The following is a 27,925-nucleotide window of genomic DNA, read 5'->3' on the forward strand; positions in this document are numbered from 1 at the left end:
GATGATGAGAATTGAACTTTCAACTAGAAGACTTTCATGTTATTCTGAAGTGTTTTTTGTGATGATAAGAAGTCATGAACTCCACCACCTATTCTTGACCGCGCAGCCCACCTGGTCACCCATGTGACGCCAAACTGTTTAGCGGCTGTGGTTTGGAGACGGCGGTTGTATTAATTTCCATAATGACTTTTTGAAGTTTCCATTTGGATAAACAGCAAGAAACAGCAACAGCCTTTCTCTCAGGGGCTGGACTTACACTGCGTTAAAACAAATGCTCCCCATTTACAGCGACACACTGGAATGGAACTCCTTGAAGGGGTTCCTCTTTTTAGGGATGGCACCCAACAAACACAGCAAATCAACAAGGTGTTCTTACCGAGTTGTAGCAGGTCTTGTTGTTGGACCCAGTGAAGTGATATGGATCCACGGTGTTGCATTTCTCCATGTACATCTTGAACATCTTGTTGATGTGCTTCAGCGACATGATGCAGACCGCCGAGTTGGCGGTGGGCTCGGACGAGTTCACTTTCCCCCGGGCGAAGGCGGCGAAGAGGACATCGTCTCCTTCTTGGACGTAGAGCTGCTTCTGCAGTTCCACGTCGCTGCCTATCTTGGTGACGTGGGCTGCCTGGAGAATGTTGAAGACCTTCACGTCTTCCGTGGTGCGGCGCCTTCGCCTCCTGTTGGTGCTTATGCACTCAAGGGGCATTTCAACGTAGCGGCGGATCACGAGATCCGACGAGCACATGCGTACGATGCGAGTGTGGTAGGCCTCGGAGTCTTGGCTCACTCGCTGCACCGTCAGGAAGTAGGTGAAGGGGCCGCTGTGAAATGAGTAGACGTACTTCAGGTAGTAGTTTCCACGTAGAGGTGGAATCAAGTCCATGTACGAAAGGTTTGAGAAGAAGGTGAAGCCGTTTTGGCTCGTCTTCATCTTCCTCAGGGAGATAGTGTGGGGTTGTGTGGCGCTGCCTGGGAAAGCTGTGTGGCCTGGAATCTGTGAGTTTCCCACGAAGAACTGAATCACGTTGCTCTCAACATTAAGCACTTGAGATCCCGATGGACTGACCACGACATCGGAATCAAGAGGTAGACCGTGGCCCGGTCGGACTTTGTCTGCGAAGCAGTACACCTGCTCGTCTAACCGCTTAGGGCTGACGTCATCATCCAGAACATGGCGGCGACAAACGCCGTTGTCTGCAGAGCCGCAACTGAACAGACCCTTGTCGTAAATGTTCTCGATCACCAGAGCGACATTGTTGTTGTCAACCCTTGTCCTGCTGTCCGTGCTGTTCACTCTTCTGCCACAAGTCTGGTTGGAGAACAACGGGCCTGTGTGGTACTCGGACACCTTTTTAAGATCCGGGTCCAAGGCGTAGATCCGGTTCACGGCCCCGACATAAATGATCCCGTCCAGCGTTACCACATTCTGTATGGGAAAGTCGGCGGTGAAGGTAGGAAGGTCATACTGGGCTGACAGGTTGAGCTTGGAACCCTCTGTTGATCTGCCACACTGGCCTTGCACCCTGGAGAACAGAGTCCAGAGCGTGACCATGTGGACGGCTTCCAGGAAGCGGGGATTCATCCTGTTCTAGAAAGACAAAAAAGACACGAGAAGGTGAGGAAAACCTGCTGGGAAACCGGGAGCTAAAAATATCACTGGATGGTTTGCATTGTTTGCAGGGTGAGAACGAGCAAAGTGAAGAGAAACAATGGTCACGGTGACAGCTGTAGTCACTGCAGAGAGACCGGTCCAGTGTGGGGGCCCTCGGTGACTCAAAAGTTCAGTTGCCAAATGAGCATCTACTTCTGACTCAAGTCTAACCAGAAGCTGGACTCGGGCGGCGCACTACACTGGAGTCCAGTTCAGCCACGACCACAGCAAGAGGCGAAGCAGTGAATCAGCCAGTGAGCAGCTTCTGGCCACACAACCACCGGCCCCAAGTTTGAGAGAGCAGGAGCCCAGGGGAGCGGAGATAAACTCGATTATTACAAAAGAGGTGGGAGGGAAGTCACAGCGGGGACTGTCCAGCCAAATGACAAATAACCCCAGCGACTAAATTGCAGGCTGCCGGCGGACGCGTTTTCAGTGGCAGGGAGGGAGAAAAGAGGAGGAGGTGGCGGAGAATTTGCTAAATGTGCATTTGCATGCTGCGGTGCTGCTGAGAACACTAGAATACAGGAGTCCACCAGAGACTTTGGGTATGTTTAAGGCAGTTTTACTACACAAACTGTTTTTTTAGAATAAGATATTAGAATCACAGACAGGTCACCTTTAATCCATCAAACTTAATAAATGCTTTCACTTAAAACTGAAATGACAAAAAGTGTTCACTAAATGTCCTTCATGATTTTTGGGATCTGGTTTAAATTTTTGTGACATAACCCAGTTTAATTTGTTGAACTCAGTGTCCCGAGACAGACTGAACCATAGAAACGTTTCTAGTTAAAATGAATAGAAAATGATGTATTTAATTATCATTAATACAGTTGCAAAAAACTTTTTAATAAAACATATATTCTAAATATCATTAATAGCATTACATGTTCAATAGTAAGTAAGTAAATGAGATAGATAGATAGATAGATAGATAGATAGATAGATAGATAGATAGATAGATAGATAGATAGATAGATAGATAGATAGATAGATAGATAGATAGATAGATAGATAGATAGATAGATAGATATGTTGGGATGTACTTATAATATTTTTGTTTTTATGGTTGTTGTTATTGTTCCTAGATAAACTTAAGATATATTCAGATATAAAATGGAATGAGCACGAAAAGAGGGTTGATTTGGTTTGTTTAATATCCTTTTTTTAACCTGTAAATATTAGATATATTCCAATAAAATGGAGCATAAATCGAGCGGAACGTCTACTGTTATCTTTCTTTAAAATACAAGTTTCTAACCATTGAAGAAAACTATCAGTGCTGAACTGCACAGCTTTTTCTACACCTGAAGGATTTATGGCTCAACTTATATTTGACAGTAAACACGAGTCGGAAACGAGAAGATCTGTCCAAATATCATCATCATCATCATCATCATCATCATGTGAACATCAGAAGGAATATTTTCACTAGTAGATTCCAAAAAATACATAAAACAAACCACGTGATTTTATTTTAAGTTGTTCATATAGAGTTTTTATTTTAAAGTGAAATATATTCGTCAAAGAAAACGGAAAAAGAAAAACGTGTTTTTAGTTGTTTTTTTTAAAAAGAACGAGATCTGAGTTGAATCAAAGAGAAATGACTCACGGGAGATTCGTCACAAAAAAATAAACAAACACGTGGAAGTTTGTTGTTGATATTTCGTGAAATCTTTTGACAGAAACTCAGTTTCTCAACAAGAAGAGGAAAGTGAGGCGCGTGATGATAAACTCACCTGTTGGTAAAGAGAAGAATATCTTGGATCAAATCATTATTCCAAAAGGTTTTTCCTTCAAAAAACAAATAATCTTCTTGTTCCGGATCTTTCTTCGAGACTCTCCGCGGGGAGAGGAACCAGATCCGCGGACGATCCAACTTTGTTTGAGCTCCACGGCAGCAGATCTTTGTCCAGTGAAGCCAGTGAAGTCTGAGGACTGACTTCATCTGATGCTGCCGCTGCCACTCACACGCAGGCCACGCCCCCTTCCACTCTCACAGCCGCGCGCGCTCAGGTGAGGCGTTCAGGGGGTTCTCACACCTGAGGATCCAACACGAGGTGGTGACGACTCTTCTCTGGGAATGACAGAAGATTACATGTGAAATAATGTAGTTTATTCATCATTTTATTCATTTATTCTGAAGGGTTTGCTGTAGAAAGTTTTAAGTCATATTTATTTACTTTTTAATAATAATAATTCCAGAAAAACTCACTCATCCTGATTTAGTAGGTTAGCGAGGATAAAAAATAAAATAAAAATAATGATCATTAATGACATTATTCTTGCGTCATTTCTAATCCGAATGAATGTAGTCACACTTAATGAAAAGTGATTTTAATTTATACTTTACTATGAAAGTAAATTATATACGAAGCAAGAAATCATGAGATTACATATCAAATACACATTAAAACCTTCAGAATGTAAACTCATCAGTTTAGATAAACTGAGTTTATAGGTCACACACACATATATTTAATTAAATAAATGAATATAAGTTCCATTGTCTTACAATATATGTACCAGTAAAAGTTATATTTACATTAATTATACAAATATAATGAATATGCCATACATTCCACAGCAAAGACTAAAGATTCAGTTTAAAATAAACTTGACTATAAAGTTAAAATATATATATATATAGTGATAATGAGCAAGTTAAAACTCAAATGAGAAAATATTATAAGATTTACTGCCTGATGCCAAAGAGGATATTGAGTTATTTAAGTCTGCAGTGGTCAGTACCTATCAACAGAGGCATCACAGTAAAAAACTTTTACTTTTGATTTGGATCGAAATAATGGATTTAAAAAACTTGTTTTTAGAATATGGTTCTTAATGGAAGATTTTTGAATCTCGAAAAGTTTCTATATTAACTTTAAAAACCCTTTTTTTTAAAAAAACTTACTAGATTCATTTTTCATTCTTTTAAAAAAAGGTTATCATGTTTGTTAGTTTTTTATTATTATGTGAGGTCAACAGTGGCGTCACAGTCCAACAAAACTAAACAGAAACTTACTTGTATTTTTAATTTAAATCTAAATAATGGATAAAGATAGATGTTTTTTTAATAGAATCCAGTTAATTGTGAATTTTTCGAATCTGAAAAAGTTGCTCCATCAACTTAAACACACTTTTATTTATAATTTATTATTAATGCTGCTGCAGTGTGAGTCACAGTGACATCTAGTGGTTGGTTTTTCATTCCAAACATCTAAAATCCACACTCAGAGTGTTGCAAGCGGACGATGTTGCCTCACGATCCGTCAACAGGATGAAGAAACAGTCCAACAAAGTTTGATGAAACACCACCTGACCTTCTCTTCCTGGACCCCGTGAGTCACGCTGAAAGTGTTCAGTCAGCCGAGAAGAACGATCTACGGTATCGGGACCAAACCGACCGTGTCATTGTGTCTCGGCCATGAATCACAGAGCGCGACACAGAATATTCCTTTGTTCCACTTCCTGAAAGGAGGGCAGGCAGAACAGAGAACTGGAGACCCTGATAACAGTGTTGAAGGAAAGTGATGGAGCCTCTTCCACTGTTTAGACCCTTGAGCTCCGCCCACTTTCTGCTTCATGGTGACTTATATACCTTAAATAAACATATGTATTTTATGCGTTCTACAAATATAAATTACTAACATACCAACCCGTAACAACTACAAAGACAATTTAGCAGATGACATCATTCAAACCCTTGAAGGAGCCAAGGACTCAAGCAGGCAAGTTCCCACACGATTTGATTTCTTTATTTTTTTGCTTGTTGGATTTAAAGTGTTAAACTAAACCTGGCCATTAGCTGTGATGTCGTGTGAAGATAGTGTTAAAAATAGCTTAAATATTCAGGTGGTATTGGTCTTGGTCTTTGATTTGACACTATATGGTCTATGTCTATGTCTATGTCTGGGTCAATGTCTATGTCTATGTCTATGTCTTGGTCTTGGTCTTGGTCTTGGTCTTGGTCTAGGTCTAGGTCTAGGACTATGTCTATGTCTATGTCTATGTCTATGTCTTTGTCTATGTCTATGTCTATGTCTTGGTCTTGGTCTTGGTCTTGGTCTTGGTCTTGGTCTTGGTCTAGGTCTAGGTCTAGGACTATGTCTATGTCTATGTCTATGTCTATGTCTATGTCTGGGTCTATGTCTATGTCTATGTCTATGTCTATGTCTATGTCTATGTCTTGGTCTTGGTCTTGGTCTTGGTCTAGGTCTATGTCTATGTCTATGTCTATGTCTAGGTCTAGGTCTAGGTCTATGTCTATGTCTTGGTCCTGGTCCTGGTCCTGGTCCTGATCCTGGTCCTGGTCCTGGTCTTGGTCTTGGTCTAGGACTTGGTCTGGTCTAGGTCTAGGTCTAGGTCTAGGTCTTGGTCTTGGTCTTGGTCTTGGTCCTGGTCTTGGTCTTGGTCTTGGTCTTGGTCTTGGTCCTGGTCCTGGTCCTGGTCCTGGTCTTGGTCTTGGTCCTGTTCTTGGCCTTTGTCCTGGTCTTGGTCTTGGTCTTGGTCTTGGTCTTGGTCTTGGTCTTGGTCTTGGTCTTGGTCTTGGTCTTGGTCTTGGTCTTGGTCTTGGTCTTGGTCTTGGTCTTGGTCTTGGTCTTGGTCTTGGTCGTGGTCGTGGTCTTGACACTCTCCGGTCTGTCTTGCCTACAGCTGAGCAAGTCTTAACAACTGTAGCAAGCACATACTTTTCCTCGACTCTTCTACAGTTATTTTAATATTATTTAAACTAAATATTTTCTCAGTGTAGCAGTGGTTCAAAGCTACAGCGTAAGAGATTCAAAGATGTATTTTTCCTTCAAGAATCCTAAGTTACCCAGAGGTTGCTTGAGGACTTTTAGGTAGTTCCTCATCCATCCCTAAGTAGAGGTCTTTAGACCACGATAACAATAATAATAATATAACATTTTTCCTGAATAAAGTAGATCCTCGTTCAGTACTAAAACTTTACCTTTACCTGTATATTCCTGATTCACCATCAATAATACAGCGTCAATAACATTCTGTTGACGCCGACAAACGTCTTCACACGACTCGTTTAAAGGCAGTTAAAGAAAGTCAGTGGAAACAACTAATTGTCTCATTAAATGCAGCTTAATCTGGGTCGACACGGTCAACGATGCTTGGAAAACAAACAAGGATTCAGTTTGTTTGAGTCACTTTTTTTTTTGTCGTCAAAAGGCTTCATTGATCGGCACCTCTAGGATGTTACGTGAGGGCAAACACACACACACACACACACACACACACTCTCGCTGCCGAAGCTCCTGCGGAACAATAACTAGTTTACTTTAACTAGTTCACTCTGAGAAGTTTGTTAAAAAGATTAAAAAAACACACAAAAGAAAGGCTTCTTTCAATTCCTGCGTGAGGAAGTTTCACAACTCATGGTGAGTGTGAGAGAGATTGTGTAGCCCCGGGGTGTGTCTGACGGGTGTGTGTGTGTGTGTTTGTGTGTGTGTGTGTGTGTGTGTGTGTGTGTGTGTGTGTGTGTGTGTATGTGTGTGACTGTACAGGGGTGTGTCTCTGCGGCTGCTGCGCGGGGGGACTGTGTTGTTGTTGCCAGGTCCTGGTCTACTAAATAGAAGGTCTACTCGGGCGGTGAACCTCACGCCGCCGGCACGCAGAACGTGGAAACCCCGACAGATGACGCGTGCGGCAGGAATGGCGTCGCAGCACCTGCGTGTCGACAGACGCCCTCTTTCTCGCTGCGACCTCCTGTTTTTGTGGCAGATTGTTGACGTTTCCACGGGTGACGCGACTGGTTTCTGGCGTCTATTGTGGCACGTTTGGCTGCAGCTGTGTTTTGTCGAGCGTGAAAGAAAAAAAAAACAAGATCCTGAACTTCAACATCTTCACTTGTGCGGTCGCAGCTGAAGAGCAGAAAATCCCTCTCGTCAAACTCTTTAAGCTCCTGGATCGTGTCTGCGAGGGAAGAACTTTTCTTACAAATTCAAGTGAAGCTCGAGGCGTTTTTTAAATACCAGTGTTTATTATCATGTTTTACTGTTGATGGTTCTTCTTTGACAATATTTTATTTTAAATAGTTCGATCTCCATGGCTTCTTTAAACACGTATGCAGTGGTGGAGGTCGTTCACCTTAACTCTGAGACAAGACAAGGGATACCAAAAACACATTTGTTTGCGGGGTTACCTTGACCCTGAGACAACACAAGGGATATCAAAATCACAAATCGTTTTCGGGGGCCTCCGGGGTGATCTTGACCCAGAGACAACGAAAGGGATACCAAAAACACATTTGTTTTCTGGTTCTCGGGGTCATCTTGACCCAGAGACAACACAAGGGATACCAAAAATACATTTGTTTGCGGGTCACCTTGACCATGAGACGACACAAGGGATATCAAAAACATGTGTTTTCGGGGTCTCTGGGTCAAGGGATACCAAAAAGTAATTTATATTTAATAGTGTATATATATGTAAAAGATCAAAACAACACCAAGACAAACACAGGAGTTCCAGAGAATCAGGGAAAAGATCAAATAAAAGTGTCTTGAGATGTTTCTTGAAGGAGTCAGTAGATCATCAAACACAGATGTTTCTTGAAGGAGTCAGTAGATCATCAAACACAGATGTTTCTTGAAGGAGTCAGTAGATCATCAAACACAGATGTTTCTTGAAGGAGTCAGTAGATCATCAAACACAGATGTTTCTTGAAGGAGTCAGTAGATCATCAAACACAGATGTTTCTTGAAGGAGTCAGTAGATCATCAAACACAGATGTTTCTTGAAGGAGTCAGTAGATCATCAAACACAGATGTTTCTTGAAGGAGTCAGTAGATCATCAAACACAGATGTTTCTTGAAGGAGTCAGTAGATCATCAAACACAGATGTTTCTTGAAGGAGTCAGTAGATCATCAAACACAGATGTTTCTTGAAGGAGTCAGTAGATCATCAAACACAGATGTTTCTTGAAGGAGTCAGTAGATCATCAAACACAGAGATGGTTCCAAAGCTTAGGAGCAACAGTCTGGAAGGATTTCTCTCCTCTGGTCCGGAAGTTCAGGAACCATCAGTAGATTCTGATCCACAGACCTCAGAGCCCGAGCTGGGGTGTAAGTCTGGATCAGATCACTGATGGAAGGTCTGACCATGAATAGATCTGAAAGTCAGAACCAGAATTTTAAATTGATCCTGAAAGAAACTGGCAGCCAGTGAAGAGTTTGAAGGAGAAATGTGAGTTCTTCTACTAGAGCGGCTCAGAATTCTGGCTGCAGAGTTTTGTATGAACTGCAGGCAAGACAGATTCTTCTGGTTTAGACATGCAAACAAACTGTTACAATAGTCCAGACAAGAATTTGTGTAGCTATTTATGTGTTTACGAGGTGTCTTCACTCATTTTCAAGCCTAAAACCCCCACAATAAACCTTTTACACACTAGTATCTTCTTCCTTGATTACATCAGTCCACGTCACTGAGGACATGAATCACCGGACGAGTCCACACAAGTGGACCTGGACACGTCCAAGTCTAATTGCGGCTCTGATCCCATCAAAGGCTTCCACTCGTCCGTCCAGCAGATGGAGCGTCTGGACTCTCCCCACAGATCAGACACCGCAGGTGAAGTTGAGCAGGTTAATGACAGAACCAGGTAATGAGAGGCAGGTGAGAGGAGGTCTGGCCTCAGAGACGAGGTGGAAAAAGTGCGGAATTCTCCGGTGATTTACGAGCAGTTCAACTTCAACTGTGAACGAAGGCGGACAAGTTCACGACGACAGACACGTCACCGTGACAGGTACGTATTACACGTCTGGGAAGTAAAGTCTTAGTAAGAGATGTCACCTTGAACCAGAGACAACACAAGGGATACCACAAACACATTTGTTTTCAGGCCTTCGGGTCACCTTGAATCAGAGAAAACACAAGGGATGCCTCAAACAGATTTTATTTTCGGGCATTCAGGTCACCTTGACCCAGAGAAAACACAAGGGATACTACAAACAGATTTATTTTCAGGCCTTTAAGTCACATTGACCCTGAGGCGACACAAGGGATACCACCAACACATTTGTTTTCAGGCCTTCAGGTCACCTTGACCCAGAGACAACACAAGGGATACCACAAACAGATTTGTTTTTCGGGCCTTCAGGCCACCTTGACCCAGAGACATTACAAGGGATACCACAAACAGATTTTTTTTCAGGCCTTCGGTTACCTTGACCAAGAGACAACACAAGGGATACCATAAACAGATTTGTTTTTCGGGTTTTCAGGTCACCTTGACCCAGAGACATTACAAGGGATACCACAAACACATTTGTTTCTGGGCCTTCAGGTCACCTTGACCCAGAGAGAAAACAAGTAATACCACACACAGATTTGTTTTTCAGGCCTTCAGGTCACCTTGACCCAGAGACAACACATGGGATACCACAAACACATTTGTTTCTGGGCCTTCGGGTCACCTTGACCCAGAGACAACACAAGGGATACCACACACACATTTATTTCGGGCCTTCGGGTCACCTTGACCCAGAGACAACACAAGGGATACCACAAACACATTTATTTCAGGCCTTCGGGTCACCTTGACCCAGAGACAACACAAGGGATACCACAAACACATTTATTTCAGGCCTTCGGGTCACCTTGACCCAGAGACAACACAAGGGATACCACAAACACATTTATTTCAGGCCTTCGGGTCACCACGACCCAGAGAGTTAGAGTCACGTCTGGGAAGTAAAGTCGTAGTAAAAGATGTTCTTCACATGTAAACACGAGTATAAACTGATAACAAACCTCATGTTATTAAGTTTCTGCTCCTTCTTCATTTTCTTCATCAGTCCTTCGATCTCCATCGTCGCCATGTTTGTTCGGAGAGGAAATCAAAGATGTTTATCTGACGACATGTAGCGTCTGAAGATCTACATCCAGAGGATATTAACTCTGAACACAACATAGAAGAAACTCTCTCATGTCACCGAGTATTTGCTCAGGTTATTAAAAAATAAATGTACTCGCTCCTTCAGTCAGGCCTGAACGACGCTAGCTACGTTAGCATCAGCATCGTGTTAATATGTAGCTTTGGCTAAATAGTTAGCAACTGAATGTGTGATATAACGTGTACGTGTGTGGAGTTATCTGTAGGATTTTTAGGATTACTGTGAGTAAGACCCCTTTCGATTGAAGTACACTCGTGATATTTAAATGTTCCTTTTTTAATATAAATTGTTCAAAGAGTGAAAAATCGAAGGGGTTCGGTTACTTTTCATACCCACTGTAGATTTATGGATCATCTCCTATTCTTATATTGTTTTTATTAGCCACGGCTAGGCTAATGGCACAAGTTAGCGTTACTATAAAGTTGTGTTTTATTCATTAAATAAGTTAAATTCATGTTTTTTTTACTTCCTTACGAACTTAAATGAAAATACAAATGATAATTCTCCTCCCACTTACACACAAAAATACAGGCGAAATATTTATGCCTGTTTCAGCAGCGAAGACGTGTCATCCTCGTACTGCTGCTGAAAATACACCTGGAAGTATTATAATTTATATATATATATATATATATATATATATATAGATGTCACTAAGATGGAGTCGTTTAGTGTTGGAATTGTCCATCGATTCATACTCAGTTTTGTGTTTTACTGACAATCTAGTGTGTATGGAGCACTACATTTACATACTAAGAATTTAGACGCACTTGTGCACTAAAAACACTAAGTTTAAGTACACAAGTATGAGATTTGAGACACAGCTCAGATCTACTTGTCAAATATTGGATATTTTATCCGTCTGATTTTTTTCAGTTTCAATCTATGAAATACCTTCATGTAAAGACATCAAAGGAAATATGTACTTTGTATTTGTAACTATTTAATCTTATTTATGTCAAAAGAAATTAAAAAATAAATTTGAGTTTTGCCACAAATGTTACAGTTCGATGGATGATTGACTGGGAATAAAACACATGTATTTGAAAATGTCACGTGATTAGAGTGACCTGGTGTATTATATATATTTGTGTCAGTGCAGGATTTAAAAATATATACAGTATATATATATATAGAAGTTCGAGATGTTTTATAAAGTTAAAATTGTTCAGCAAGTTAGATTTTTTTGCCTATTGTACTCCAGTTCACTCTTTGTTATTAATCTTCAAATATAAGTAAGTAAGTAAGTAAATAAGTAAGTAAATACAGTTTATTTGTGTCACAGATCATGCAGTCCTTATCTTAGTGAATCAACTGAAAGCCTTGGTTCAGCCTCAATTTATTGGTTCAAGGTTCTTAACTGTCAAATGGAGTTTATTTAAAGTATAAAACTCCAAATATAAAAAGATAGAAACACATTGATACTGAAGAAACGACAATTATTCTCCGGGTTAAGCGAGTACTTTTGTTTCTGTACCTCGTTGTTAGGTTCGGTAACATCTGGTGACGACAGGTGATCTGAAGGAAGCTCTGAGTCACAGACTCTGTCTTCGCTTTTATGGCCGAACTTCATTTGAAAAACATCTGGATCTTTAGCCGTGATCAGAACAGCTGGCGAAAAAAAAAGGAAAATGCTGCTGGCGTTTCTCTACGTCTGCGAAAAAAACGTTTTTATTTCCCGTTAGTCAGCGAATGACGAGGATGACGGAATATTTACCTCACTTTTACCTTCCGAAGTAATATTATACTTCGATCTTTAGATTTACTAAAGTGCTACTGAAGAGACAAAAGTTATACATTGTACTGAAACAGTTTTAAACATCAATTATTTGAAAAAGATAACAATTAATAATACATACTAGTGGTAATCAGTGATTTTCAACCTTTTTTGAGCCAAGGTACATGTTTTTCATTGAAAAAATGGTCAAAAATGTTTAAAAAAAATGATACTCTGTGTCGCCTAAATGAACATTTTAGTCAATTTCATCAAAGTGTCTTGAATATGAATCAAATAAATACATTACTTTATAATCTTTTAAATTAATGTAATTCATGTTTTTTTTTGCACGGCACAGAGGTTGAAAGACACTCATCTAGATAACCATCTGGATTCAAATATATTCAGAAGGATTTGTCACTAACTTGTTAGGTAAATTCACACAAAAAAACTGAAACATAACATGACATTATCGCTAAAACCATGTGGCGCTGTTGCCAAATGTTGTTGTCCCGACATTTACATAAATAATCCAGGGATGCTAACGTTAATAGCTCAATGCTAACTAACTAAGTAAGACTCAAGTGGAAAAACTTGGACCATTTTTTTGGGGGGTAAAAAAAAAAGTTCTCTTCCAGGAAACCATGTCAGGAGTTTGTTTCAAGAATCCACTCAATCCTTTAAGAACAATTTGTCACGGATATCACACACTTCCAAGAAAGTACTACAAGGAAAGTGTATTCTAGTCTAGTAGTGTTTTTGTTCAAGTCATTTTCCCAAAAAATAGTCAAACTTATTGGGTTAAAATAACTTTATTATATTGTATCATATCAACAAATATCATAATTGTATATCATGTATATTTTTAAGATCCTGAAGCTCTTGTGTTGATAACTAGCGCCCCCTACAGGCAGATATTGTTCAAACAAGAATTTAAGAACTTTCTTTAAACGTTCAAAAACAGAATAATAAACAAACCTTTTTTTGTCCCTCAGTGAGCAACATGTTGACTCACACCTGAAGCTACTGTGAGTTCTGATGCTGACAGGTGAGCGGTGACGTCACTCCTCACCTGCCGCTCTTAAAACGTGTTTTATTACAGTTTATTTAAAACAAACGCTGACAGATCACACACTTCACGTCTCGTATACATTGGATTCCCAGCATCAACATTCTTGAGGCCCCTGCAGGGACCCCAGGAATGAGCGCGAGGGACGCGTCTCTTAATCTCTTAAGAGCAGAAGAGGCTCCACTCTGGTGGTCCCAGGTGTCTGGTTCTGAAGGATCTCATCCAAACAAAGGCTCGAGGAGTCGCTGACAAGGATGTGAAAGAATGTAGTGGATCACAATAAATCCTTCCAGGGCCAGAGTCTTCATCAGAGGAGGGTCTTCATCAGAGGAGGGTCTTCATCAGAGGAGGGTCTTCATCAGAGGAGGGTCTTCATCAGAGGAGAGTCTTCATCAGAGGAGGGTCTTCATCAGAGGAGGGTCTTCATCAGAGGAGAGTCTTCATCAGAGGAGGGTCTTCATCAGAGGAGGGTCTTCATCAGAGGAGAGTCTTCATCAGAGGAGGGTCTTCATCAGAGGAGGGTCTTTATCAGAGGAGGGTCTTCATCAGAGGAGGGTCTTCATCAGAGGCGGGTCTTTATCAGAGGAGGGTCTTCATCAGAGGCGGGTCTTCATCAGAAGAGGGTCTTCATCAGAGGCGGGTCTTCATCAGAGGAGGGTCTCTATCAGAGGAGGGTCTTCATAAGAGGAGGGTCTTTATCAGAGGAGGGTCTTCATCAGAGGAGGGTCTTCATCAGAGGAGGGTCTTTATCAGTGGAGGGTCTTCATCAGAGGAGGGTCTTCATCAGAGGAGGGTCTTCATCAGAGGAGAGTCTTCATCAGAGGAGGGTCTTCATCAGAGGAGGGTCTTCATCAGAGGAGAGTCTTCATCAGAGGAGGGTCTTCATCAGAGGAGGGTCTTCATCAGAGGAGGGTCTTCATCAGAGGCGGGTCTTTATCAGAGGAGGGTCTTCATCAGAGGCGGGTCTTCATCAGAAGAGGGTCTTCATCAGAGGCGGGTCTTCATCAGAGGAGGGTCTCTATCAGAGGAGGGTCTTCATAAGAGGAGGGTCTTTATCAGAGGAGGGTCTTCATCAGAGGAGGGTCTTCATCAGAGGAGGGTCTTTATCAGAGGAGGGTCTTCATCAGAGGAGGGTCTTTATCAGAGGAGGGTCTTCATCAGAGGAGGGTCTTCATCAGAGGAGGGTCTTCATCAGTGGAGGGTCTTCATAAGAGGAGGGTCTTTATCAGAGGAGGGTCTTCATCAGAGGAGGGTCTTCATCAGAGGAGGGTCTTCATAAGAGGAAGGTCTTTATCAGAGGAGGGTCTTCATCAGAGGAGGGTCTTCATCAGAGGAGGGTCTTCATAAGAGGAAGGTCTTTATCAGAGGAGGGTCTTCATCAGAGGAGGGTCTTCATCAGTGGAGGGTCTTCATCAGAGGAGGGTCTTCGTCAGAGGAGGGTCTTTATCAGAGGAGGGTCTTCATCAGAGGAGGGTCTTCATCAGAGGCGGGTCTTCAGAGCTTCAGGCGAGGATGGTGAGGAACCTTCTCACCTGGAGACATATCCATGTTGTGTTGAAAACACTGGCGATAAAACTTTATCAAGTTTATGATTGTTCTATATCTTTTTAAAGCGTTAAACTGTCGTAAATCGTGAATAAAATAAAAAAAAATAATAAAAAATAAATGATCATTAATGGCGGCGTTTTAGAGAAAATTGTGTTTTTTTACGGCAATAAATTTGATAAACAGAAAGTTTTATTGCCAGTGTCGTAAACACAACATGAGATTTTTATTTTTGTTGCATTACAGGATATTAAAATGACATAATATGAATGAAGTAGAAATATGTTAATATTCTAGTTAATAGTAATACAAAAACAAAAAAAGAAGAAGTTAAATAAGAGCCATTGCCAATAGATTACACACATAAATAATGAATAAATACAATAATATACGTTACATTTAATTAAACTATACTCATGATACTGAAGCAGATGAGATGAAAGACTTTCTTTAATCTGAATTGTCTTCAACTTTAACTAATAAGCTATGTTTTGCATACAATGAAGTATCGAGTGAAATAAATCAAAAATATAAATCAAAAATAAAATCGAAAGTTCGGCGACTCTTTATATCACGTGTTACTCTAAAAAAAAAATCCATTTTGTAAATCCATGTAAATACAAATACACGTCATGGTCAATATCTGCCGCTAGAGGGAGGTGTTGCATCGTTATGACAAACCGTGTTTTTTGTGAACAACTCTTCTAATAATCCATTTAAACAACAGTATTTTATTCATAATTTCATTTAGTTTGTAGTGCGAGTAAAAACAAAGTGAATAAAATGATAGAGACGCAAGTTGATCACGATAACAAAACACAAATCGTTGCATATTTAAATCTATTTGTTGAACGTTATTTAGAGACTTTTTCCATGAAGGCATGACAAGGAAGAGATTAGTATCAGATCATTTTTCTCTTCTGGCTCAGAAATGTCTTGAAATCCTTCAGTAATTTAAATATATATCAAATCTTTATCAAACTGTAAAACAATTATTAGTTTTTTAAGAAGTTCGAGATGTTTAAATGGTTCAGAAAGAAACTTTTCTACGCCTGGTCCGCCCCTTTTTGTTATTATTAATCAAATATATGTCATAGATAATCTTATCTTAGTAAATCAACTGCAATCGTTGGTTCAGCCTCAATATATTATTTCAAGGTTCTTAGCCGTCAAAGTTTATTTAAACTATAAAACTCAAATATAAATTGTTCAAAGAGATAGAAATGCTTTAATACTGAAGAAACACAACAGTTCAGTAAGTGCTGAAGGTAAGGTAAGGTAAGGTAAGGTAAGGTAAGGTAAAACTTTATTGATCCCTCAGGAGGTCTCCTTCGGGAAATTGAACAAGGTTGGAACAGAAAATGATTGATCCATTGATGAAGCTTCATGAAACAATATTCTTCTTTCAGAGTCCACTAGGTGTCGCTCTCTGCTCGTCAATCTATGGAAATCTATAACAGGTATTCGATTGAAAACTAACAATTTTAAAACAAGGGCGCCCCCTACTGAGCCCTGAAGAATATCTCTTGTAAACTTCATCCATCAAACACGACTAAATATGAAAAGTCTAAACTACACACATTTTTTAAACCTTATTTACACGTTTGTTGTCGAGACTATTCAAGATTTGTGTTTTGGTCGAAAATGTTTGTATGCATCAACTTTGATTTTGAGCAAAGTATACAACGGGGCGCATAAAAAGACTTTTCTTTCATAAGCAGCAGATCGTTTGGATATAGGGCTGATGGTTAATAATAGCTTCACACTTAAACACTGGCTCTCCTTCAGGCTGTGTGCTGTGACCCCTCCTGTTAACCCTGCTGACACGAAAGATTAAAAAAAAAAAGAAACAGAATTACATACGAGTCATTTCTACTACCATAGTGACGAACTCTTGTATTTCTCTAAATCAAATATTTCAACCAAGCCTTATTACATTGATGGCGAAAGCTTTATTGTTTTGTATTGTGTCGCCATGGCGACGGCGTGCCAACGCCAGACATACTGCTGCTAGCATCACGCGGCTTGTTTTTTCCCTTTTTTTCCTTCTTTAAATGCTGGTGTGTGGCGAAAAAAACTTGAAGCCACATCTGATATGAGTCACTGCTGAAATGGAATTCACGGTGAGTCACCATCACAAGAACGCCAGTGTTATTCGAGTCATGGGTTCGACTCCCAAATAAAACGCACAATACACGGCAGATTGTATTAAACTTTAATGTGCGCAGCGTGATATTGTACAGTCCAAAAAAAAAAAAAAAAAGGAAAAAAGCAAGAGGAAAAATAACTCCTTAAGAGCTTCGGTTCAAGAAGACAGCAGGTCGTGCACATGTCTTGATACATTATAATCCTGATGACCCTGAACGCATCACAGAAAAACGCCTTCACCCTTTTCATTCACGAGATCACTGGGGTGTCGGGGCGACGAGTTAACAAGCTGCAGTGAATAGTACGAAGTCAAGAGGGAGATCTTTAGCTAATAATCTGGGAAAGAACTTTTCATTTATCCCGTTCAATCGCTTGGGTTAGTAGTAGTTCATTTGTTTTAGATAAAAACTGATGATGACGTTTTACTGGATAATTTAATTCTGATAATTTAATTTATTTTTAACAAAAGTATGTCATTATGTAAGGACATTAAAAATTACAAACAGAATGTTTATGAAAAAAATGTGTTTTTTAACAGGATACATGTCGAATAATTCATTTAAATTACTTAAAAGATTGTTAAGGTTCAATTGCATAAACAGTAAAAAAAAAAAGTAGCATATATTATTCTTTAAAGTTAAATTTAATACATTTATGGTTAGAAATGGTGCAAATATCGGTATTAATTGTTATAAATCAGGCAAAATTGCACGTTTAGTTGTTGGATGTTGTAACATTTGATGGAGGTTCAGCGAACTAAGATTTCGATTGGTCGTCGGCTGGTGATGAAAATCTTTCTCGAGGTGACAAATGTTTTTTATTTTTTTCTCTCATGCTTGACCGTCTGTCACGAGTTGCTGAAACTAGTGACGGTCCGATGAAGCTTCATGAAGCAGTGCGGTTATTTCAAAAGCCCACTAGATGGCGGTCTCTGCACTAGTTTCCTTTGTTTTGAACAACCGTTCTAATGAAATATCACATCATTTTTTTAAACTGATGGCGCCACCTACTGACCTCAGAACGACACGTTTCACAAAGCTTCATCCGCCCATCGCTAGACTGAAAGTTTAGTTCAGATAAATGAGAAAAAAAAAAAGGTTCTTCATATAACAGTTAAGAACAAACAAGCGCTCATGATGTGCATTAGAAAAAAAGCCTCACAGATATTCAAACTAACATTCTCTCATGTCCTCATGAGCAACAGGAAGAAGCTGGTGCAGAGAGCGGCGTGTGTGGCGAGTGTGATGGCGGTGGACGGCGAGGTGCAGGAACAAGGGCTGGTTCAGTGTGTCAGACTGCTGGGTAGCCAGGCGGAGGGGGGTTAGGGTAGGGAGGGCCGGGGGGTCAACTGGGACATCGCTGTGTGGCTTCTGCTGAGTCGGCAGGAACTCGGCAGTACTCTCTCCGTGTTTCGGGCTCGCAATCCACACGGGAGAGAGGAGTCCAGATTTAGAGGTGAACAGTGGGGGAAGTCGCTTTGATAGAAGTATTGAAAAAATCTAGAACACAAACAAACCCCCCCCTCACATAATGTCCCTTTAATTTCCCTCCCGCTTGGTTTCACCAGCACCAGTAAAAAAAAAGAGGTGCAAGACCACGCCCCTTTATCTCTGAACATCCCCCGTCCAACTGTGGATACACCCCAGAGGTCTGATCCTCTTCTTCTGAAGTCGTCCCGGTCCAGCCCCTACACCTCCTTGACGGTGCGGACCCGGATGCCGCCCAGACACTTGCCCATGGCCTCGAACAGCGGGTCGAGGAAGGTGTGGACGCAGATGGAGTAGACGCGGCTGATGCAGTGGATCTCGATCATGTAGCTCTTCACGCACGGCACCACGGCCCAGATGTGCACGAAGGAGAGGATGGCGAAGAAGATGCCCCAGATGAGCGCCAGAGGGATGCCCACCACCGCCGTCAGCAGCCGGTAGCACCAGTACTTGGTGACGGTGAAGGTGGTGAAGCTGGCCTTCCACACGCCGTCGAAGCTGTAGGTGCCGGCCGGCTCCGCGATCACGTCCTCAAAGTCCACCTGGGAAAAAAGAGACAAGATTCAATTAAAATGTTTAAGAGTTGATTTCTATGCCCACTTTTATTTCGTACCCAAGCTTCCTGTCTTGTTCCTTTTTGAAATGCCACATACTGAGCTCTAAAACTAATGACCAATGATCGAGTTCGGAGTCAGAGTTATGCTCACCAAACTTCAGTGACCATCAGTGAGAACTCACACAGATTAAAGCAAAGACTATAGGAACATTTAATCTATTGGTTTTTGGTTCCCTCTGTTGTAAGACATTGCTGTTGTAAGAAGTTGAAGGGTCTTCAGCCGGGCCCCCCGACATGTGCCCTCCAGCCGTGATGGAAATCGATGGAACTGCCTTCCCAGACCAACTGCCATAGAAGTCATAGGGACATTAAGTATCCTTTTGTGTCCCTTTAGGCTTATCAGATCTGGTAGACGTGATGTTGGACCAGATTACCTGATTGCACCTGAGCTGCTGTGGCCTGTCTTTCGTATTTCTCAGACCATAATGCTCACTTTAAGCCGCGCTCAAAAATCTATTGAAATATAGTACGACTTTGGTGAGCTACAATGCTGCACGCAGGGCTTTGTAGTATAACTTTGCAAGGTTCCGTCGCACCTCAAGGGTTTGTAGTATAACTTTGCAAGGTTCCGTCGCATTTAAGGGTTTGTAGTATAACTTTGCAAGGTTCCGTCGCACCTCAAGGGTTTGTAGTATAACTTTGCAAGGTTCTGTCGCACCTCAAGGGTTTGTAGTAAAACTTTGCAAGGTTCCGTCGCACTTTAAGGGTTTGTAGTAAAACTTTGCAAGGTTCCGTCGTACTTTAAGGGTTTGTAGTATAACTTTGCAAGGTTCCGTCGCACCTCAAGGGTTTGTAGTAAAACTTTGCAAGGTTCTGTCGCACCTCAAGGGTTTGTAGTAAAACTATGCAAGGTTCCGTCGCACTTTAAGGGTTTGTAGTATAACTTTGCAAGGTTCCGTCGCACCTCAAGGGTATGTAGTAAAACTTTGCAAGGTTCCGTCGCACCTCAAGGGTATGTAGTAAAACTTTGCAAGGTTCCGTCGCACCTCAAGGGTTTGTAGTAAAACTTTGCAAGGTTCCGTCGCAACTCAAGGGTTTGTAGTAAAACTTTGCAAGGTTCCGTCGCACTTTAAGGGTTTGTAGTAAAACTCTGCAAGGTTCCGTCGCACTTTAAGGGTTTGTAGTAAAACTTTGCAAGGTTCTGTCGCACTTCAAGGGTTTGTAGTAAAACTCTGCAAGGTTCTTTCGCACTTTAAGGGTGTGTAGTAAAACTTTGCAAGGTTCTGTCGCAGTTCCATTATCCAATGTGTCCTATTGACTTGGTTTTAAGGCGTGTTCCACAGTGGGGGGGCATAGTTAGAAGCTTGCTATACAAGACAAATATCAGAAATAGTTTTTCTCCATATGTACTTAAAAAGATTTTAGGTAAGAGATCAGGCCCACAGGGAGCGCCTTGAAGCGCCCACATAACTACTAAACAGTCCTTTGTCAGTTGGTCTGAGACGGCGGTTCCATTTATTTCCATCACGGCTGAAGGACAGACAATAGCCGAGGCTTCCAGGAAGAGAAACCCACCAAACATATGGGGTCAGCGCTGAAGACAACTTCTTACAACGTCATTACCCTGTTTTAACAGTGGGGGGAGCCAGAAACAGATATATTCAATCTTATCTAGTGTTGCTTCAATCAGTGTCTACTTTCCACTAATGGTCTCCGGAGTTTTGAGTCTTACGTTGAGTCTCTACGTTGGTCATATGTTTTAGGGGTCAGTAGGTGACACCCTCGGCTTGAAAATCCACGGGGGTTCAATAGCCAATAGTTTCTTATTCTGAGAGTAGATGTTGAAAGAAATTGACAGCAGTGAGTGACATCTAGTGGTGTATGGAATGAAGGACACTTCATAACAAGTCACTAGTTAGTCTAAGCTATAAAAAGAAATTGCTCTTTGGTCCGACAGTTGTGGACGTTCTCTGGTTATTAAATCAAAGGTTCTCAACATTGGCACTTCAAAGGCAGATGCATGACCTCGAAGAAAGTCTACAGTACATTCCATCGATGTGAGGTAAAGAACAGGACTAACAAGCCACCATTACATTTTTCGTTAATATGCCAGATGTTTCTGCATGAGTACGAAAACCTTCTCTGATTGAACACAATGAAAAATGTGAATTATTCAGGTTTTATAACTCGCACACACATCAGACCTCATTACCTAACGCCAGGTAAATATAGCACACAGTGGAAAACTGTTCAAACACTGCTAACGGATCACAAATTCTCCCTCTTATCCTTCCTGTCTCTTGATAAAGCCCGAGTCAATATTTACCCTGCAGTCACTTATGGCACCTGGGATGTGGAGGCTGAGTCTACTGGGGCAGGGAGAGGAAGATCCGGCGTTGAGGATCCAGAGAAACGCGAGGTCTGACGGTTTTAAATGTTTGTCCGAATCTAATAATGTGTTTGGATGAAATCAAGAGTCATTTTCAGGCGTCACTGTGGAGATCGAGACACTAAAGTTCAAACCAGAAGATACTTTCTCTGCATTGCAGCGTAGCCACTAAATGGATCAATATGTTGTAAATATGAACGCAGTTTTTTATTGATAAAGAAGAAAAAGAAGTCGTTCACACGGAGGTTTGTCTCTGAACTGGCGGCGCTCACAATAGCCTCACGATATAGAAGTCAGAGACGGCAGCCACAAAAACCAGCTCACGTCCATTAAAATGTTTCCACTGCTGCACTTTTAAGAGAGGAGCCACTCTTTGCCAGTTTCCAGAACTTTGATTGAGGCTAAATGAGAGCCTTCTGCGGTACAAACACCACCACAGCAGGACCTGCACGGCTCTGACCTCATAAAGCCAAACTGTTCGCTGCCGCTCCTCCATTTTCCAACTTCTTTCAAACGAGTCTCTACGTTTGTGGCCGACGTGGAGTCGAGGTCGGGAAGTTTCTAAAGATAAAAACAACTAAATCTAAGTAAGAATCTACTTTTATTGATGTGTTGGTGAAGCTTCGTGAAGCTTCTATTTAGAGTCCACGAGATCTCGATGACTTATTGCTTTGAACAGCTTTTAATCTTAAACTCAACCTCATTTTTCAGACCGAGGGCGCCACCTACTGAGCTCTAAAGAAAAAGATAGACGATGCTTCATGAAGCTCCATCGACACATTACAACGAATCCCCAGATGAACCTGTAGAGTTCTGGCCTGAAACACCTGCATGTAAAACACCAATAAATGTAAAAACAAGACTTTTTTTTTTTACGCTAAATATATGTGTAACGGTCGTAATGTTTTATCTATAACTGCTTCACTTACATCATAGAAGATAAGAAGAGGCACAAACTTAAGTAGATTGTTATGATTTTCACCAGCACAGGCAGCAAATAATAATAAAAAAAGTGCAGACTAGTAAAAAATTAATAAATGATGATGTCATTTATCATGTTGCTTAAATATCCCTATGTGTGTCAATCAATTTGATATGTCATATGTATGTACATATCTATATATACTGTAAATATATTTATTTAGTAAAAAAAGATGAATATTAACACGTCAGAAAAACCCAGAAGATCCGACTCAGGGAAACGGAACCAGCCTTGTGTCAAATTCTCTGAGTCAGCATGTGACCCGTTGTCGTGACGACCAGCATTATTGACTCAATAAGGTGGAGCTATTTCCAGAACTGTATCTTCGGGCTGTCGCCTCCTCTTCAATAGACAGAGTTGGTTTCTAACGGAGAAGGTCAGACCGTCTGAACAATGTCCGTCTGTTCGATGTGTCGCTGCTGTGGTTGAGCCGAGAGATGAAGATGATTGACTTCAGAAGATGATTGACATTTAACACATATGACATATGAAGATGATTGACATTTAACACATATGACATATGAAGATGATTGACTTCAGAAGATGATTGACATTTGAATCGTGTGTCAAAAAACCTTCGGTTGAACTAGAGACAAACTTTAGAAGAGAGTCTTTTTGAAATGACAGCATTGTTGAGGAGTTTTTAGTGGATGAAGCTTCATGAAGCTTCATGGAGTAGCATCTTTAGTTCTGAGTCTCACTCTCTGCTCTATAGTCTATTTTCTATTTCTTATTTCTATTAAAACCTGACTTTGTTTTATAAACCGAGGGCACCACATACATAGTGACGTGTCGATGAAGCTTCGTGAAACAGTGTAATTATTTTTAGCACTCAGCAGGTGGCGCCGTCAGTTTATAAATGATGTGAGTTTCCATATGATCAAAGCAATCTATTATAGATAGAGTGACCTGGAGTGGAAAATAAAAATGTAACTTCATGAAGCTTCATGAAGCTTCATCGACACATTACTACTTGGTAGATGGTGCCATCGCTTTAAAAATAAAGTTTTTATTAGAAAAGTTGTTAAAAACAATCGATTATAGAGCAGATAGAGTGACCTGGAGTTGACTCTGAAAGTAAAAATGTTACTTCATGAAGCTTCATGAAGCTTCATCGACACATCACTACTTGGTTAATGGTTAAATTAAATTAAATTAAATTATAAATCTAACAATCTTTTTTTTAACATAAGATATAACTGTATTTTACAAACATTTGGGAACATATTGTCTTTACTCTTGTTTGTCAATCATGCTGAATTGGATTTTATTCAACTAATTTAATTTAATTATTTATCTATACGTTAGCTTGTCGCATCATTTCATGACGGCCGTAGCAATAAATTCATTTCTACATAACATTTGAATGATGCTTATTTGCATGGCTTCACTGATCTTCATGTCCGACCCACAGAGAGTCACTGTAGTAAATCGCTCGATTAAAAACGAGAAAATCTTTAACAAACATAAATCTTCCAGTAGCTAAAAGCAGAAATCATCAACGGATCATCTCACTTCCACATCTGATCACGGTCCAAACCCGGAGACCCGGAGACTCCCATCAGGACTTCAGTGTATTTTCTAGTTTCACTCGAGAACTTCTCACAACTTCCCTTTTCACATTTTTCTGTCTCCTCCGGGGACGTTTTCCACTCCTTCTTCTCCGCCGCTAAATAAAGCTCCACCAGAGGGAAAAAAAAAAGTCTCTCCACGCTGGGTAAACTCTTCTGCTCGCCAGGATCGGATCCTGTTGATGTGGCCCGGAGATTGAGAGCAGCTGTGGCTTCGATAGCGGGAACGCCGTGTGTCGGCGGGCGTGTGTGGTCACCGTTGGACCGGAGTGAGTAGCTACAGGGGATTCCCTGCCTTTAATTGGGGGCTCGACGAACACACGCTTCCACTTGGCACCGAAGTCTCGTCGACCTCAAAATACCTCTGAGTTGGCGTCGGAGGAGGAGGCGGCGTCGGCAGCTAGAGGGCAGCACTGAGCTCACGCCGACGGTAGAGTCGTAGATTCGAGTGGCAAATGAAACAGTACGACAACTATTACTTGGAATCTCAGCCCCACTTACTCACCCTTGAGTCCATGGCTACGGTTTAGAATGTGAATCACCATTTCATATTCAACTACACAACCACAACAAGTCATGACAACTCTTGAAACTGTTAGCATGAGATGCTAGCTGAGCATTCCAAATGCTAATAGCTTCTCGACTCAAGGTACTTTCTAATAAAATGTACTTATTCACCAAAGTTTGTTTTTCAAAACATATGTTTAAGCAATTCATTTTCCCAATAATATCTAGATTTCGCGTCTTTTCTTTTAGCTAGTTTTATGCCATCAACAGAACACAAAATGTAAATGTAAAACCAATAGAAACTATGATGTTGCATGATGGGAAATACTAAACTAGATGGTGTTTTAAGGGGAAAATGTTGGCGGTTATAGGGTAGAAAGATGCCTTCAAGGTTCACAAAAAACATCCATATGACAGCATTGAAAATCAAAAATTCAACAACACAGTCGACTTCAATCGTGGTCATACCTACTGTTACTTACTATTACTTGGTTACCAATACGTTCTTTTAATACGACTTTTCACCTTGAATTTCTTATTCTGTTGAATTCGGCTAAAGCAACTTAGCTGCTACTAAGAGCCGAACAAAAACTGCTTCTGAATGAAACTCTGATTTGTTCCCCTCGTTGAGCAAATGTTTGTTTCGATTGGTGGTCAGTTTAGAGAAGTTCTCGACCGAGAGAGAAGTACTAGTAGTTGTTGGTGGTTCTTGTGGTTCCTTGTGCTAGCTTCGTAGCCTAGCATGTCAATGATTCTTAAAGTAGTTGTTGTTGTTTTTTTTACTTAATCATCAATTTTAAGAAGTAAAAATACAAACTGGACACAATTTAAATCTGGAGGAGTTTAAAAAGAAAGCAGGAAGTGATGTCATCACATCATTTGTTCCAGTACGGCCACATGTTAATCCTTTTTTGACTCTACAAACCACTGGTGACTCTTTTCTGTGTTCTTTGAAAGTTAAAATAAAGTGCTTTAGAATCCATCGATCAAAGAATAAGATCATATTATAGCATAAAAATATGACGTTGTGACAATTTATGACTCATTGAAAGTAATGGATTAACAATAAAATCTTAAATGAGATGAAGTTATTCATCTTTTAGGTTTATTAAACGATCCCTAAGTTATAATAATGATGTTAGAAATGTTGACTTACATCTTCATTTTAGGATCTTTAACTGTGAATCAGTTTATACTTCTTTTTTAATCGCATTTTCCAAATTTCATTTTTTTTTAAACTTTTACTAAGTTTGACTTTTATTTCCCTTTGTCTTCTTGTGCTGGAATTGTCGTGTGATTAATTGATCGTATGAATACTGTTTTTTTGATGCATTAACTTAACTTGTTTTTTTGATGCATTAACTTAACTTGTTTTTTTGATACAGCATTTTTTTTTACTTAATGTTTTATTTCAAACTACATATCAATCTTTTTGATCAGCATCACATGGGCTTCTCTCTGCTATTTATAGGTGCGATTAAAATTAGATTAATTAGATCAATTAACTACAGTATATTCAACTAATTTAATTATTTAGCTTTATGTTAGCTAGTAGCATCATTGTGTGACTGCTGGAGCAATAAAATACATTTATTTTTAAATCGTCTTAAAATACATATAAAGTATAAAAAACAAATCTCTTATTTTCTAGTTAAAATACATATATTTTTGGTTAAATAAATATCTGGTTAATTCCTGATGTAAAGGGAAATTATATCCACTTAATTCCACAATTATGAATGAATGACTTGATAGATGTGATAAACTCCGCGTCTTCTAAACTCCACATCAAAAGTAAGTGTTTGCTCAACAAACAACAAAACCCACCAGAAGACAAGTGAAGATTTAATTGTAGCTCCAGGCAACAAATTAAAGCTATTTTCTACCGTGTGTCTGAGCTGTGGGAGGGAAACAGAATCCTCAAAAAAAATCCCACAAACAAATTCCACTCTTGCAATTAAGCTTTTGTAGTGGGATGTTCTTGAGGAGGACGGATCTGGAACTTCATGACACAATCACATGTTTTTTCAGAAATAAATTCAGATTTTTATAAACCAGATAAATCAAACCATGTGATTTTCAAACGTCCATCCTCGTGATCTGTTCGTATCATCGGATATAATCGGATTAAACAGATAAATGTGATTTTCTTTTAACAATTTATGAGCTTATTAGTGTTTTTTTTTTCTTCTTCTGCTGTCTGACTCATCTGAAGAGGGGAGGAGAGGAGGAGAGGAAGGGAGGAGGAGAGGAGGACTGAGGGATATCCCCTCACTTCACCACCCACCTGGGTGTTTCCCTTGACTTAAAAAAAAATCATATTTCAAAGACCCTCCTCCCTCACCCAGGGAGCTTCTGACCTGGTCTTCAAGCCAGGCTGCAGATCCCAGCAGCAGCGTCAGGTGGCTCCACCACACCTCTGGGCGCAAACTGCGCTAAAACAATAAATATCCTGCATTCTGCGCTCATGTGGAAAGAATCCTGTCGCGTCCACGCAAACAGGAAGCTCCTGCTTCTCACCCTGAGTGCGTCCAACACGTCAAAAACCCACTCAAAGCGACTCTAAACGCCTGCTTTTTATTGCCTTAATAGGGAAAAGTTGAGCGACGCACGGTGGTGAGCGCGCACGGACACGCGCACACTGTGCGCTTTTTTATTTTTATTTCTAGAAGCAAACTGTTTCGAATGAAAACCATAGTTTTGACTCGTTTGATGTTGGATAAAAACTTGAAGGACTCACCCTGACGACGTCCTCGTTGACGTTCTTGGGGTCCCGGTTGACCAGGTCGATCTCCTTGGTGTGGACATCCTCCATGGTCTTCTCGTTCAGGCTCTCGTTGTCCATGTCCTTGTTGTTGGGCTTGTAAATGTTCCCTTGTTTTCGGATGAAAGGCGACTGAAGATATTCCTGCGTGGAATCCAGAGAGGAGAAGAAGAATGAAGAGGAGGAGGAGGAGGTGGTGGAGAAGGAGGAGGGAGGAGGAGGACGAGGAGGAGGGAGGCACTGGAGCGGACCAGAGGCTGGGATGGGTTTAAAAAAAAAAACCGAGCGAGGAACCACACCCCAACTAGCCGCCGCAAGGGGTCCTCGCCACCCGCGGACGCGTTTTATCCAAAAGTCCAAAAAGTATTTTTAAAGGTTATTTTAATCCTTAAAATAATCTTATTTCCTTAAATTATTAATTAAACAAGTGTAAATCACAACTGCACAGTATTACTTAAATTAAAAAAAGCAAATTAAACGGTTTTATCCGGAGATTTTCGGGTGACTTTTACGCACCGGGGGGATCCCCCCTTTTACGCACGGCTGCTCCAGGAGTTGTCACCGTGTAAAATACCACACCTGGACTCTAATGTGTCCTCGACGCTTCTCTACATTCACCCCCA

At 40.6% G+C, this 27,925-nt stretch overlaps 2 protein-coding genes across 2 annotated transcripts in view; both read right to left on the minus strand.

Annotated features, from left to right (window-relative positions):
- met (MET proto-oncogene, receptor tyrosine kinase) overlaps positions 1 to 3,567 on the minus strand; it is a 79,248-nt gene extending 75,681 nt beyond the window's left edge. The window contains exons 1-2 of the mRNA XM_087798112.1: positions 3,397 to 3,567; positions 377 to 1,591 (exon numbers count right to left, since the gene is read on the minus strand). Of these exons, the coding sequence (XP_087654238.1) occupies positions 377 to 1,585 (1,209 nt within the window). The 5' untranslated portion in view covers positions 1,586 to 1,591; positions 3,397 to 3,567. The remainder of the gene's footprint in view (positions 1 to 376; positions 1,592 to 3,396) is intronic.
- A 13,530-nt stretch (positions 3,568 to 17,097) lies between these two features.
- cav1 (caveolin 1) overlaps positions 17,098 to 27,925 on the minus strand; it is an 11,038-nt gene continuing 210 nt past the window's right edge. The window contains exons 2-3 of the mRNA XM_087797780.1: positions 27,279 to 27,446; positions 17,098 to 19,075 (exon numbers count right to left, since the gene is read on the minus strand). Coding sequence (XP_087653906.1) covers positions 18,734 to 19,075; positions 27,279 to 27,446 — 510 coding nt within the window. The 3' untranslated portion in view covers positions 17,098 to 18,733. The remainder of the gene's footprint in view (positions 19,076 to 27,278; positions 27,447 to 27,925) is intronic.

This window comes from Callionymus lyra, chromosome 8 (assembly GCF_982586985.1).
Source record: "Callionymus lyra chromosome 8, fCalLyr1.hap1.1, whole genome shotgun sequence".
NCBI lineage: Eukaryota > Metazoa > Chordata > Actinopteri > Syngnathiformes > Callionymidae > Callionymus > Callionymus lyra.